A 14,821-nucleotide genomic window follows, 5' to 3' on the forward strand; every position below is an offset into this window, starting at 1 on the left:
CCTCTCCTAGGCCAGGTGACGTTTGCATGTGGAGGGGCTGCAGCAGGGAGCAGCATCGGAGGTGGGGGCGTCCCTGGGCTTTATACAGGGGCCACGAGGTGTTCCCCCTTATTCGCTAGCCCCTTTCTAACCATCCCCGACACCCTGGGGGCTTGTTGGGCCGCGGCCGCGCACCGTGGGGCTGTCCTCGGAGAACTCGGCCAGGACTCCAGAGCTTGGCCCGGGGCGCTCGGCCCTGCAGCCTGCGGAGCCGGGCTCCTTTCCCAAGGGACGTCCCCTCCCACTTCTGCCCGTCGCGGCTCAGCCGCCGGTCACTCTGCTCCGAGGGGCCCTTGGCTTTGCCCCAAGCTCTGCCGAGCAGGTCGGCAGCTCACCCCTCACCCCCTTCTTCAGGCTGGACAGGGCCAGGCCTGGGACTGACCGGTGGGAACGCCAGTAGTTCCCTGCCCCGAGGCCACGCCCCTTGCTCGCTCCCGCCCGCCTCCGTGCCAGGTTCTTGAGCCCATAGGCACCGCCTCTGCAGCTCTCATTGGCTGCGGCTCCCAGCCAATGGGAACTGTGCCACTTTCCTGGACCATGTGTCTAGGGGCCCGAGCCTGCTGGGGGCAGGCAGGGCAGGTACCCCGGGCTGGGCCGAGCTGAGCCGATCCCACAGGGCCAGGAGGCCAGGCTGGGCCGGGCGGTGCAGGGTCAGGGCTCCCCTTGGGTGAAGGGACCCCCCAGCCCCCCGATCCCTGCGGACCCACCTTCTTCTCCTTGTCGAAGCTCTCCTTGAACTGGAAGCGCTGCCCGCTCTTGCTGCCCAGCTCCAGCCACTTGCCCTTGAACCACTTGATGGCGGGTTTCGCCGAGAGCTGCGCCCCGTCCACCTGCACCGCCACGGCCACCTCCTTCCCTGCGGCGGGAGCGAGCCTGGGACTGCCTCCCCCGGCCTCCCTCTCTTCTCCCGGCCTCCCCTCCCTCCCCTGGCCTCCCTCCCTTCCCCTGGCAACCCTCCCCCTGCCTCCCACCCCCGACAACCCTCCCCCGGACTCCCTCCCCCAGGTCTCCCCTTCCCCTGGCCTCCCTTCCCCAGCCCCCCACAGGCCTCCTCTCCCCCCAGCCTCCCCCAGCCTCCCTGCCCCCCACGCCCCCTGGCCTCCTCTCTGCCGGTCTACCTCTGGCCTTCCCTCCCCCACCGGCCACAGCTGGCCCTTGTGACTGCCCCTTCCCCTGGGCCATAGGTTGTCCCCTGCCCCAGATCACACCTACCCCAGAAAAACAAGCCCCCTGGGCCTCTGTCCTGGGCCCCCCAGGCCCCATCCTCCACAACTCCCCCTGAAGGCCCCAGAACCCCCCGCCCACCACCATCTCCCAGCCAGGCCCCCTGTATATGGAGATCTAGGCTCACCTCCCGCCCTGGCCTGCTGTCCACCCCCATGGGCCCCCTGCTCCCCAAGCCTGGCCAGCAAAGCCAGCTGTGCCCCAGGGCACCCCCAGCAACAGCCCAGCGCCCCCCCAGTGACAGCCCAGGCCCCCCAGCTTTTCCCAGCCCCCCCCAGCGACAGCCCAGGCCCCCCCAGCTTTTCCCAGCCCACCCCCCACTGACAGCCCAGCCCCCTCCAGCCTTACCACACTCCACAAGGAATTGGCTCGGCTTCTCCAGGAACAGGCCCTGGGGCTCATCTGTCTGTGGCTGGGGGGCATCTACAATGGAGGGTCCATGGGGTGAGCCCAGGCTTGGGGGCCACACACGGGGGGGGGACTCGGTGCTGGGGCTGTAGCAGGGGGGATATCTGGGCCTTGGAGACTGGAGTATAGCAGGGTGGCATGGCTGGGGGCAGGGCCCCAGGGCTGGCGTGTAGCGGGGGGACAAGGCTGGGGGCAGAGCCCCAGGGCTGGGGTGTTGGGGGGCAAGGCTGGGGGCAGGGCCCCAGGGCTGGGGTGTGGGGGGGCGTGAAGCTGGGGGCAGGGCCCCAGGTCTGGGGTGTGTGGGGGGGGCGAGGCTGGGGGCAGGGCCCCGAGGCTGGGGTGTGGGGGGGTGAGGCTGGGGGCAGGGCCCCAGGGCTGGGGTGTAGGGGGGGGGTGAGGCTGGGGGCAGGGCCCCAGGGCTGGGGTGTGGGGGGGGGGGGCGAGGCTGGGGGCAGGGCCCCGAGGCTGGGGTGTGGGGGTGGGCGAGGCTGGGGGCAGGGCCTCGAGGCTGGGGTGTGGGGGGGGGCGAGGCTGGGGGCAGGGCCTCGAGGCTGGGGTGTGGGGGTGGGCGAGGCTGGGGGCAGGACCTCGAGGCTGGGGTGGGGGGGGGGGGCGAGGCTGGGGGCAGGACCTCGAGGCTGGGGTGTGGGGGGGGGGGGGCGAGGCTGGGGGCAGGGCCCCAGGGCTGGGTGTTGCGGGGGCAGGGGACTCTCCCGTCTCAGACTCGCTCACCTTCTGGATGCTCTGTGGGGGCTTCTGAAAAGCAATCAGGGTGTGGGTCAGCCCCAGCCCCTCGCCCACGCCAGGCCGGGCTGTGCCGGGGGCTGAAGCCGGCGCTCTTCCCAGTGCAGCCTGTGCGTGGGGGGGGGGGGGCGGGGCGGGGACGCTCCGTGAGCAGAGACCTGGGGACTGGTCTGAGGGCTCCTGGCCTGGATGCCCACAACCCTTCCAGCGCACGCCAGCAACGCCGTGAGGGGTGGGAGAGGGCCAGCTGGCAGCTGCCTCACCCGAGGCTGAGTCGGGGCCTAGGGCCAGTTTTATTTCGTGGGTCGCCCTTTGCTTCCAAGTCCTCCCTGGCTGGACTCTCGCCTCCCCCCACATAAGCGGTGGCTTTTTCTCACCACAAACGGCCCTAAAAGTGGGGGGAGCCTCCTGTTGCACCCCCAATACCTCTCCAGCCCATCCCCAGTGCTGACCTTTAGCAGCTTCTTTAGCATCTTTCTTCCCCTCTTTCTTCTCCTTCTTTTCAGCAGCTGGGGGCAGAGACATGGAAAGCCAATATCAACGGGTAGTAACCGCGAGGGAGCCGTGCTGGTCTACACACGACCAAAACAAAAAGCCGTCAAGGAGCACTTTAAAGACTAGGAAAATGGTTTATTAGGTGAGCTCTCGTGGGACAGACCCACTTCCTCAGACCAGAGCCAGACCGGAACAGGCTCAATATTTAAGGCACAGAGAACCAAAAACAGTAATCAAGGAGGACAAATCAGGAAAAAGTGATCAAGGTGAGCAAATCAGAGAGTGGAGGGGGGGAAGGTCAAGAATTAGATTAAGCCAAGTATGCAGACGAGCCCCTATAGCGACTCAGAAAATTCCCATCCTGGTTCAAACCAACACGTGGTTTGAACTATAGGGTCACTATAGGGGCTCCTCTGCATACTTGTCTTAATCTAATTCTTGACCTCCCCCACCCACCGTCCGATTTGCTCACCTTGATCATTTTTTTCTGATTTGTCCTCCTTGATTACTGTTTTTGGTTCTCTGCGCCTTAAATATTGAGTCTGGTCTGAAGAAGTGGGTCTGTCCCACGAAAGCTCACCTAATAAACTATTTTGCTAATCTTTAAAGTGCTACTTGACTGCTTTTTGTTTCAATATCAAAGGAGGCATCCTGGCGACGGGAGACGTGGAAGCAGCAAGGGATTGTTTGAAAAAAAATGCTACGTGGAAAGGGCAGGTGAGCGGTAGCAAATGCAGCCACCAGTTTTTAAAATGTAGGAGGCTGATAAGGGAAGCTGAAGGAACCAGCAGGGGTGAAGATAGTAAGGGTTAGGGTTAAGGTTAGAATATTCTTGCTGGAAAGTTGCAATGTGCCACTGCTCAATTGTGTAGAATGCAGTTGCAGCCAGTGGTTTTACAGATTAACTTGTCACGGCGTATATAAACCTGGGGTGTTACATAGGGTTCAGTTGCAGGGTTGTACAAGCATAAGGGTCATCCACATCTCGTGGGAATCTTGTAGCAAATGTGCCCAACATGAGAAAAAGAAAAGGAACCCTCGGATGGAAGAACGCCAGCAGGACCCCACCCTGCGCGAGTTCTCAACCTCAAAAAGCGTCAGCAAACTCGCCCACGCGCCGGAAAAGCGTGTGGAAGGCTGTAGTTGTAAGTGGTGGGTGACTAGATCTAGGCGCTGGGTGTGCTGTGGCGTTCGTAACGTCGTTGGGACCTTGAATAAAAGTGCACCGTTGTGTAACAGGCTTCGGGGTCCCCAGGCCCTGCCCCCCATCTGCAGCCAGGAGTGACTCTCACTCGGCGGGTGGGAGAAAAGGGTTATCGGTTTGTCTGGCTGCCTGGGAAAGCAAAGGTGTTACCTGGTAGCCCAGGGTTACAAATGCTCAGGCCTGCTTACCAAGGTTACAGCCAGCAGGAACCCTGGCCCCCGTGTGAGCCCCCCTCCCCGGCCACTTCATCACACCTTAGTCTTGGAATTGTCTGTTACTTGCCGTGTGCTTTCATGTGTTCCTAAAGCTACAAGGAAAGCTACTGCTATGAAATCTGTAGCCAACAGAGCCGAGCCTTGGCTGGGGTAACAGAACAGCACAAAAGTCAACTTTCGATAAAAAGTAAAGACTTCAGAACCAATACCCCTCAGAACCCAGGTCAGGGGGGAAGGAAACAGGCTGCTCCCTCAGGTGGGGGAGAGGAAACAGGCTGCTCCTTGAGGCAAGGAAACAAATCCCTTTCTTCCATTTGGTGCTTTCCAAAACAGGTGGTGATCACATGCTTCCCCACAGAGCCCCCCCGCCACCTGCCGCCTGGCTCACACCCCCTACTCCCCAACACACACACACTCAAAGCCTGTGGTTGCAACCCAGTCCTCACTTTCTCACACCAAAGAACCAGAAACGACTCCCCCCAGGTCCCTGTCTGTCCCTCTGCACCCCTCTGCTTGTCCCCTTCCATCCATCCCTCAACCCCCACCTCTTCTGTTGGTCCCCTTCTGTGTATTCCCTCTGCCCCATCCTCGCCTTCCCGCTCCATCCCCATCCCCACCCACCCCTCCATCGGTGTCACACCCGCTGGCCGGGAAGCGCCCGCGGACAGAGGTCTCGGGGGCAGAGCGGACCACAAGCTAAGTGTGAGCCAGCAGGGTGACGCTGTTGCAATAAAAGCCGACCTGCTGCTGGGCTGCACGACCCGGCCTGGGGTGAGCCCGACACGGCCGTCGCTCAGCGCTGGTCAGGCCTCGCCTGGAGGCTCGCGGCCGGGCCGGCCCCGCGTTCCCAGGGGGACGTGGGCGACGGGAGAAGGGCCGGAGGAGGGCCGGGAGGGGCGAGCGGTGGAGAGAACGTGAGCGTGGCGGGACGCCGGGGAGAACCGGGCGTGGGTCGTTCAGCGGCGAGGAGGCCGAGGGGACGTGCGCCGCTGGTCCAGGGCCCCCCAGAGGGTGACGCGGGGCAGGAGAGAAGTGGTTCTCCGGCGCTCGGAGGGCGGGACGCGGAGCCATGGGCTGAGCGGCCCCAGGAGGTGGAGGTTGGACATTAGGCCAAACTCCCACCCTGGCGGGTGGTTAAACAGGAGGAAATGCCCCGGGGAGGTCGTGGCAGCTCTATCGCTGGCCTCACTTACGGGCAGGTTCTGCAGATGCCTGCCGGGGCCGGTCGGCCGGGGCTGGGGCCTGGCCCTGCTGGGGGGGACAGAGGGGGATGGGGCCTGGCCCTGCTGGGGACGGTCGGCTGGGACTGGGGCCTGGCCTCAGGGACCTCCCAAGGTCCCGTGTTCCAGGCTATGACTCTATCCATCTTTCCCTGTACACCCCGTCTGCCCGGCCAGCCTCACCCGCCTGTATCACACCATTGCACCCCCACTGCTGGGGCGCCTCCTGCCTGCCCCCAGGTGGTCCCTGGGCGTCACCGTGTCGCCGGGGGTGCTAATCAGCCCTGCACAGGCAGTAATTACCTGCTATGCAGCACCAGGCAGCCGGGGCAGGGGGGGCACAGCTGGGCCAGCTGGCGGGGTGGGGGGTGGGGATTTGGCTCCCCCCAGAGCTGCCCTCCCCCATTGCGCTGACTGCTGCATTCCAGCTGCTCCCTTTGACTCGGGCCGTGCGCCCCGAATATAGCTCTGGCCAGCCCCCCCCCAGCCCCCAAGCAGGAATGGCTGGGCCCAGCTGTTGTCCCTGGGAGCCAGCCCAGGCTCGGCTGCCACTCAGTGCTCCAGGGAGAGGCAGGCCCCAGGGGAGCTCGATGACCTGGTCCAGGCCTCAGCCTGTCCCTTCACCGACAGCCCTGACCCTGGCCCGCCCCAGAGGTGGCTGCATCACAGAGGTCCCACTGTGACCGGCCCGCCTGCTGCAGGAGGGCCACCTCTCTGGGGCTGGTATGGCCAGGCCCCACCCCACCCCACCCCACCCCAGAGGTGGTCGCATCTGAGCACTGGGCAAGGGCTCCTGGTATACCCATTCCCTACGCCCCACCCCGAGGGCACGGGGGGGTCACGTTTCAGTCCTGTGTGAGCAGCCCCTGTATGCCGATCGCCCAGCCCAGAAGTGGTCACAGCTCAGCCCTGAGTGAGTGGTCCCTGTACACCCCACCCCCGAGCTGGTCGCATCCCAGTACAGGGTGAGGGGGTCCCTGTATGCTCATCCCCCAGCCCAACCCCAGAGCTGGTCGCATCGCAGCTCTGTCCAGGGCCTGTGTCTCTCCATCTTTCCCTGTGAGTTTCTGGTCTTTCACCAGCCCTGTTCCCTCCCCGCCATCTGTCCTGCCCCCTGCAAGTCAGACACAGATTTTGCTTCCAGCAGCCTTTGCTGCTCTGTGCCTCAGTTTCCCCATTCAAAATCCTTCCCTGCTCTCGTCTTGCAAGATGGAATACATCTGGGCAGGGCCTGGCTCTCTCACCGGGGCCCGATCCTGGAGGGGGAGGAGGGCAATGTCCATGCAGTGCCCAGCACGCTGGGGGCCCGATCCTGGGGGGCAGGGGGAGTTCTATGCAGTGCCCAGCACGCTGGGGATCCTGGCCAGGGCGCTGTCAGGTTTGATTTAGCACCTCCCCCGCCACCACACGCAAGTTTTTGGCCTTTCCTGGCCCCGTCTCACGTTGCAGCTGGGGGGGGGGCTGTGCCCTACTAGGGCAGCGTGCGCCGGGGCGGGTTATAATTAGTGGTTGGTGCAGCCCCTGCCTCCACCGGCCCGTAACCGGAGCCCGGCCCAGCGGAAAAGAACCTGTGCTCAGCACTTCGAGCTGCACCTCAGCTCAACGCCCCCAGCCAGCGTGGGCCAGGCGCTCAGCCCCAAACACCCCCTGGGGGGCCAGGGAGCCACCGCCGGCCCAGCCAGACGCCCGCAAAGCCAGGGAGCCCAGGACGCGTGCTCACAGATGTGCAAACCTGTGCACGAGCTGGCATGCACCATGACACACGCACGTGCATGCACGGAGCAGAGGGGCTGCTGTGCCCAGTGAGAGAGAGAGAGACACACACACACCCAGAGCCCCCCACGCACCCCCGTGGGCACAGACACACCCCACACGTGTCCCCCGTCTGACGCCAGCAGAGCCCCCCAGCCCCACTACCGACCTGGACACCTCTGAGCTCAGCCAACCCCAACTTCCCAGCCTGCGGGGCCCTGCCCCCAATGCCCAGGGGCGGCTCCTGCCCCCCAGCGGTGCACAGCCCTTCGCCGCCCCAAGAGCCTTTCTGGCGGGGGAGGGGGTGCTTTTGCAGCAGCCCGTGCTCCCTCCCCCGTGTCCCAGCCCCCCCACCTGCAGGGAGAGGTCGGGGCTGGAGCAGCTGGGACCCTCCCCCAACTGGCTCCCCCCTTCTCTTCCTGGCTGCACCCCCCACCCTGGGATGCCCGGGGGTCCCACTCTGAGCCAGGCTGGCCCGTATGCAGGGGGGTCACCCCGTCCCATTGCCCCCCCCAAAATCGTGTGCTTGGCCAGGGCCCAGCCGGGGGGCTGCAGGCACCAGGGCCAGGCTGCAGCAGGGGGCCCCAAGAACATACCAACGCCCAGTGGGGGTGGTAACTCTGTGCCCTGCCGCAGGCAGCCACAGGTACCAGGCTACCGTGGATGGGGGCAGGTTCAGGGGCCCTGGGTGCCCCCGGGGGGGCAGGAGTGGTTCTATACCCCCCCCGAGGGTGTGTGGGTCAGGAACTGAATTCTGCCCCAGGCGGGGGTGGGGGGGTCAGCTCCTTGGTGCCCCCAGCTGGGGGGAAGGTCAGTGCCCTGGCTGTGGGGGGGGGGCGGGTTGGTACCCCAGTTGTGGGGGGGTCGGTGCCCTGGCTGTGGGGGGGGCAGGTTGGTACCCCAATTGTGGAGTGTCTGTGCCCCCCCAGCTGGCGAGGGGGGAGGTCGGTGTCCTGGCTGTGGGGGGGGCAGGTTGGTACTCCAGTTGTGGGGGGGTCTGTGCCCCTGGCTGGTGGGGGGCAAGGTCGGTGCCCTGGCTGTGGAGGGGGCAGGTTGGTACTCCAGTTGTGGGGGGGGTCTGTGCCCCCAGCTGGGGGGGGCAGTTCAGTGCCCTGGCTGTGGGGGGGGTCGGTGCCCTGGCTGTAGGGGGGAGGTCAGTGTCCTGGCTGTGGAAGGGGCAGGTTGGTACCCCAGTTGTGGCGGGTCCGTGCCCCCCGGCTGGGGGGTGACCTGGTGGCGGGACCCAGGCACTCACCGGCTGGCTTTGGCTCGGGCATGGCTGCAGCCCTGTGCGTGGCCCAGGCGATGCGTGTCCCTGGGGAGTGCCCGGCCGGTGCTTTAAGTGCGGGGGCCCCTCTGGGCTGGGGGGGGCCAAGGAGCTGTCACCCGACCCCAGGCCCTGGGCCAAATTCCTGAGCCCTTCCATCAAGCGCTTTAAATCCTGGCTGGGCCTTGGGAGGAACAGCCGGCTGCGGCGGGGGGGAGCCACAGCCATGTATGCCCCAGATACAGCCCCCCCCCATCACCATGCTGGGGGGAAGGGTCTGCTTCTCCAGGGGGCGCCGCGCCCACCCAGCCCAGGGCAGGGCCTGGCAGCTCAGGGGGCAGGGAGGGGGGCAGGGGACTGTTTCTCCAGGGGGCACTGTCCCCACCCAGCCCAGGGCAGGGCCTGGCAGGGAGGGGGGCAGGGTCTGTCCCCTCCAGGGAGCGCCGGCTCCCACCCAGCCCCATGTTGCCGGACCTGAGGGGCTGGCCAGGGTTTGACACCCCCCAGCTCCCGCTCCAGGCGCCAAAGCCCATGAAACCGGAGCCCAGCGCCTGGGCCTTTCGCCTGGCAGCGGCAGCCGAGGCCAGAGCACAAGCTGGTAATTCCAAGGCACCTCAGCCATCTGCTACCTAATCCCGGGACGGGGGGGGGGTGGGGGGGGCCAGCATACACTGCATGCCGCAGAGCCGCGGGGGGGCCCTGGGCCCAGCCCTGCCCCCTGCCCCACAGGGCTGCAGCCCAGGCCTGGCTGTGGTCCCCGCATGCCCAGCTCCTGCGCCCCACCCCAGAGGTGGCCGCATCCCAGAGCTGGGCAGCGGGGACAGAGACCCAGATCAGGATCCCTGAGCAGGGCAGAGCTGTACTGGGGGGCAGGCAGGGGGCCCAAAATTTGCACCCCAGCACCCACAAGACCCAGCCCCACCAGGAGCAGCAAGCAGGTGTCTGCATCCCCTCTCTGTCCTGCTGCTTCCCACCGAGCCAGGTTGGAACCCAGGCATCCTGGCTCCTAGCCCCACCCCCCCGGGACAGGGAGCGGTAAGCCCAGGCCTGCAAGACTCTTTCCACGCGCGTTTATTCCAAATTTACAAGCTCGCAAAGACACAAGCACAGCCCTGTCCCGAAGCTGATTCTGTACAAATCCGAGGAGCCCGCCCGGCCCAGGGAACGTTCACCTCTCCGCGGCCTCCCCGGGGGCCGGGCCCCTCAGAGACAATGGGAAACCAGCTCTGACCAGAGAGAACCCAGGAGTCCTGGCCCCAGCCCGCCCCAGCAATTAGACCCCCATTCCCCTCCCACCACCAGGGAGAGAACCCAGGAATCCTGGCTCCCAGCTCCCCTTGCTCTAACCACTGCTCCCCACTCCTCTCTGAGAGCTGGGGTGGAACCCAGGCGTCCTGACACCCAGATCCCCCTTATCCACTAGCTCCTGCTCCCCTCCCAGAGCTGGGGTGGAGCCCAGGTGTCCTGGCTCCCAGAGCCCCCCATGCTCTAACCACTAGGCACCGCTCCCCTCCCAGAGCTGGGGTAGAGCCCAGGTGTCCTGGCTTTGGCCTCCCGGGAGCAGCGAGCTCTGGGGGCGGGGTCTGTTCTCAGCTCCGCCCCCCTGTGCAGTCCGGCGGCCCAGGCCTGGCCTAGGAGGGGGCGGGGGCGCGGGGCGGCCCCAGCAGGGCCTGGCCGAACTGGTAGGTGAGCTTCTTTTTGACCTTGCGGATCTCGCCGGTCTTGCTGTAGTTGCGCAGGGCCCGGGCCATCTTCTGGTAGGTCATGGCCTTGCGGTTGCCCTTGCGCTGCCCCCAGCGGTGCGCCAGCAGCTCCTTGTGCTGGGAGGAGAACTGGAAGACGCCGGCCTCGCGCTCCACCCACCAGACGCACTCCCGCATGGCGCCGCGCTGCAGCAGGTCCAGCAGGAACTGGTAGAGGCGCAGCTTCCGCCGTGACCCTGCAGGGGGCGACAGAGCGTCACGGCCCCGCCCACGGCCCCGCGCCAGGCGGGAGGGGGACGGGGTCATGACCCAGCACCAGGCGGGAGGGGGAGGGGGACAGGGTCATAGCCCAGCGCCAGGCGGGAGGGGGAGGGGGTCGCGAACCAGCACCAGGAGGGAGGGGGAAGGGGATGCGGTCGTGGCCCAGTGCCAAGCGGGAGGAGGGGGAGGGGGACGGGGTCATGACCCAGCACCAGACAGGAGGGGGAGGGGGAGGGGGACAGGGTCATAGCCCAGCGCCAGGCGGGAGGGGGAGGGGGAGGGGGAGGGGGAGGGGGTCATGACCCAGCACCAGGCAGGAGGGGGAGGGGGATGGGGTCGTGGCCCAGCGCCAGGCGGGAGGGGGAGGGGGACGGGGCTGCGGCCCTGCACCAGGCGGGGGGGTGGGAGGGGCAGGCATGACTGCTCCCCCCAGGACAGGTGGGGCAGGTGGGCTGGCGCTGGGGCACCCAGCTGGCTGGCACCTACCTGCGTCGCAGTCCGGTGACCCCTCTGCTGAGAGGTTCTCGTCCGAGTCGCTGTCGGACACCTCCAGGGCCGGACTCTCCAGGGAGAGCTCCTCATCCTCAGAGCCGGGGGGGCTGGCCAGGGCGCTGCAGGGGGGGCACGTCGCGTAGGGGGCACAGGGCTGAGGGGAGAAGATACAGTGAAGCTCCAGGCGGGGGGCGGGGGTTCATCGGGGCCAGCAAGGGGATGGCGCCAGGGGCAGGCGACAGAAGAACCCCCTTCCCAGCCCCTCCACTCCGGCCACCCAGAGCATCCCAGCCTGCCCGCTCTAACCACTAGCCCCTGCTTCCCTCCCTAAGCCAGGGAGACCCTGGACATCCAGCTCCCAGGCCGCTCACCTGGGCACTGTAGCCCTGGGGCAGGAGGTGGGTCTGTGCTGGCGCCCCCTCCAAGGCACAGACAGCGTCCAGCGGGTGCAGGCCGTGGGCATAGGAGACCTGCACGTTCTGCAGCGGGGCCAGCTGCCCTGACTCGAAGGCCTCGTAGCTGAAGTCCTGGAACTCCAGCCAGCTCATGCTGGGATCTGCAGAGCCAGCGGGGAGGCAGGGAGAGACAGTGTGAGACAGGGAGAGAACCCAGGAGTCCTGGTCCCTCCCCCCCCGCCCCGATAGCCACTGGGCCCTGCTCCCCTCCCACAGCCAGAAAGGGAACCCAGGCATCCAGCTCCCAGGCTTCTGCTCTAACCACTAGCCCCCCGCTCCCTTCCCAGGGCCAGAAAGGGAACCCAGGCATCCGGCTCCCAGGCCTCTGCTCTAATCACTAGCCCCCACTCCCCTCCCAGGGCCTGTCGGGAGAGAACCCAGGCGTCCGGCTCCCAGGTGTGGGTGGGGGAGGGGGTGTGGGCGGAGCAGGAAGGCCAGAGAAAGACTCTTTGTGCCCCTGGGGCCTCAGGGCTGGAAATACGCAAATCTTGGAGCCATCTCATTTGCGTGTTGAGCCCCGCCCCTCCCGGGGGGAGACGTGATGTCATGGGGGAAGCCCTGAGGCTCCGCCCCTTCCCCGCCAGGGGGCGCTGTGACGCGCGGGGGAAATCCGTGGAGCCCCGGCCCTGCCGGCGGGAGGGCGAGCGGGCTTCGGGGGGCTTACCTGAGGGGCCCTCGGGGTCCAGCAGGAAGTGCGGGAAACTCGGGATCTGTTTGCACGAATCCAAGTCGCACAAGCTGCCGTCGGGGAACTGGGGGGTGGGTAACAGAATGAGAGCAGCCAACACACGCCCCCAGCCAGGAGAGAACCCAGGCGTCCGGGCTCCCGCCCGCCCCTGCTCTACCCACCGGTCCCCACTCCCCTCCCAGAGCCAGGAGAGAACCCAGGGGTCCTGGGTCCCACACCCCCCCTGCTCTAACCACCAGTCCCCACTGCCTTTCCAGAGCCAGGAGAGAATCCAGGGGTCCTGGGTCCCACACCCCCTCCCCTCCCAGAGCCAGGAGAGAACCCAGGCGTCCTGCCCACCCCCCCAAGCTCTAACCACTGGCCAGCCCTTCCCTCCCAGAGCCACAAGAGAACCCAGGAGTCCTGGGCCCCAGGCCACCCACAAGCCAGACACTGTCCCCGCCCCCAGACCAGGCAGAACCCAGGAGTCCGGAGGGGCGGGACTTTGACCAGACACTGTCTAGGGGGTGGGGGAGTTGCAGGGGGTGTCTGGGTTTTATGTAAATGGGGGGCTGGGGGCAGAGGGGGACGGACGGACGGCCCGGCCACGCTTACCGTGTAGCCATAGTGGGACCCGTCGAACCTGTGGGCACAGAGGAGTCAGGGTTACATGTGCCCCCCAGAAGCAGGGCAGGAGGCACTGGTGGAGGGCCTGGCGGGGGGGCTGGCAGGTGGAGCCCCCATGCAAATGACTTGTCTCTGTTCCACTTTCCCCAGAGAGGAAATATTCAAATCCGCCCCCAGCATTTGCATGGGGGGGAGAAAGTGAAGGGGGGTCACCCAGCAGGGGTGCTTGGGAACAGCCCCCTGCACACAGGCGGAGCTCCCCCCCAGCCGCACACCCCCTCCCCACCTCAGCCACATAGCTGCAGGGGGGCATGACCTGCCTCTGGGGTCAGGGCAGCATCCCAGCCGCCACTGCCTCCCCTGCCTGGCCAGAGTGGGATGTGGTGCCCCCTGGAGGGCCAGGCCATTGCCCCCATCCTAGCCCCACAACCAGTGAGTCCCTGCACTGGGGCCCGGTGGGAGCCAGCACCCCCCAGAAAGGACAGGCCCTGCCTCACTCTCTGCCCCCCAGCCAGTCCCTGACCTGGGAGGTGGACAGAGCCAGCGCTCTCCAGAAGGGATGGGCCCTGCCCCACACCCTACCCCCCAACCAGAGTCCCTGCCCTGAGGGGTGGTCAGAGCTAGTGCTCCCCAGAAGGGACGGGCCCTGCCCCCCACCCTGCCCCCCACCCAGTGAGTCCCTGTCCTGGGGGGTGGTCAGAGCTAGTGCTCCCCAGAAGGGACGGGCCCTGCCCCCCACCCTGCCCCCCAGTCAGTGAGTCCCTGTCCTGGGGGGTGATCAGAGCCAGTGCCCCCCAGAGGGGACGGGCCCTGCCCCATACACTTACAGTGCAGATTCAGGTGTGAGCATCCTGGGCCGGGGGGGGGCCGTGCAGGGCTGGGGGGTCGGGTGGCTCTGCTCCAGCCAGCGGCTGTGACTCGATTTTATACAGCCGGGGGTGGGGGGGGGGGGTGAGCTCACAGCAGAAATCCCCCGGGGGGGCGGGGCCGGGGCGGGCCAAGCGTTGCACAATCAAACACTTGTGCCAGGAAAGAGACACGGACCAGTGGGGGGGGGACGTCGAACTCCCCCACGCCCTGACAGGTCCCAGCAAGGTTCAGCTCTGTGCCCCCCCGCCCTCTGCAGCCAGTATCTGCCACCCCCCTCCCAGCGAGCACGACAGGCCCCCCCCCCCACTGGCCCCCCCCCTTCCAGCGCAGGGTGGGGGAGAGGGTTCGCAGGGCTGACATCAGGAAGGGGGTGGGATTCACCTTCACCCCTCATCTGCTCCAGCACCCTGCTGCCTGGCCCCAGGCCCACCTGTGCCCAGCCCACGCCCCCACCTGAGGTGAGCGCATCCCAGCACCCGGGGAGGGGTCCCCCGTACCCAGCCCGTGCCCCCACCCCAGAGGTGAGCGCATGTCAGCACCCGGGGAGGGGTCCCCCTGTGCCCAGCCCACACCCCCACCCCAGAGGTGAGCGCATCTCAGCACCCAGGGAGGGGGCCCCCTGTGCCCAGCCCACACCCCCACCCCAGAGATGAGCACATTCCAGCACCCAGGGAGGGGTCCCCCTGTGCCCCGCCCCCACCCCACCCCACCCCCAAATTGGCCACATCTCGCCTTGTGAGAGCACGTGAAAGGTTTGCGAAAGGTGCCCTTATCGGCCACCCACAGCCGCCTGCTGCAGGCGGGGGGGGGGGGGCGTTGGCTGGGGGCATGTGTGTTGGGGGGCGCTGGCTGAGCCTGTACTTACAAACCTTACAGGGAAGGGGGAGTAGAGAAGCCCCCCAGTTCTCCAGCAGCACCAGGCTGGGGGAGGTGCTGTGGGGCAAGCAGCCAACTGCAGGGAGGGGGACAGGCAGTGTTCCCATACGCCCCGTGGGGTGTCATGAGCCTCACTGTACGGAGGAGGGGCACGGGCAGAGTCCAGGGAAAGAACCCAGGAGTCCTGGCTCCAATCCCACCCTCCCAGCCCGTTTTATCCACTAGGCTGCACACCCCTTGCTAGGTGTGGGAGAGAACCCAGGAGTCCTGGCCCCAAGCCCTCCCCACTCCAGCTCTATCCA

The 14,821-nt window shown here is 66.7% G+C and overlaps 2 protein-coding genes across 2 annotated transcripts in view; both read right to left on the reverse strand.

Annotated features, from left to right (window-relative positions):
- MYBPC2 (myosin binding protein C2) overlaps positions 1–8,632 on the reverse strand; it is a 28,278-nt gene extending 19,646 nt beyond the window's left edge. The window contains exons 1-5 of the mRNA XM_075016095.1: positions 8,557–8,632; positions 2,868–2,924; positions 2,404–2,427; positions 1,612–1,686; positions 747–895 (exon numbers count right to left, since the gene is read on the reverse strand). Coding sequence (XP_074872196.1) covers positions 747–895; positions 1,612–1,686; positions 2,404–2,427; positions 2,868–2,924; positions 8,557–8,578 — 327 coding nt within the window. The 5' untranslated portion in view covers positions 8,579–8,632. The remainder of the gene's footprint in view (positions 1–746; positions 896–1,611; positions 1,687–2,403; positions 2,428–2,867; positions 2,925–8,556) is intronic.
- Positions 8,633–9,629: 997 nt separating this feature from the next.
- SPIB (Spi-B transcription factor) lies at positions 9,630–13,647 on the reverse strand. The gene is made up of 6 exons (XM_075016136.1): positions 13,601–13,647; positions 12,762–12,789; positions 12,144–12,231; positions 11,396–11,580; positions 11,019–11,178; positions 9,630–10,507 (listed from the first exon to the last, which is right to left on the reverse strand). Exons 1-6 carry the CDS (start codon positions 13,621–13,623, stop codon positions 10,200–10,202), a joined length of 792 nt encoding a protein of 263 aa, XP_074872237.1. The 5' UTR covers positions 13,624–13,647; the 3' UTR covers positions 9,630–10,199.
- Between the last annotated feature and the right edge of the window lie 1,174 nt (positions 13,648–14,821).

The sequence above is a fragment of the Carettochelys insculpta genome, chromosome 22, assembly GCF_033958435.1.
Source record: "Carettochelys insculpta isolate YL-2023 chromosome 22, ASM3395843v1, whole genome shotgun sequence".
Taxonomy (NCBI): domain Eukaryota; kingdom Metazoa; phylum Chordata; order Testudines; family Carettochelyidae; genus Carettochelys; species Carettochelys insculpta.

Excerpts from the sequence above, each read along its gene's own strand:
- SPIB (XM_075016136.1), bottom strand. The coding sequence starts at position 13,623 with ATGCTCACACCTGAATCTGCACT. Across the intron at positions 12,790-13,600 it reads CTCACACCTGAATCTGCACT|GTTCGACGGGTCCCACTATG; the intron begins GTAAGTGTATGG and ends CTGTGCCCACAG. Across the intron at positions 12,232-12,761 it reads GGTCCCACTATGGCTACACG|TTCCCCGACGGCAGCTTGTG; the intron begins GTAAGCGTGGCC and ends CCCACCCCCCAG.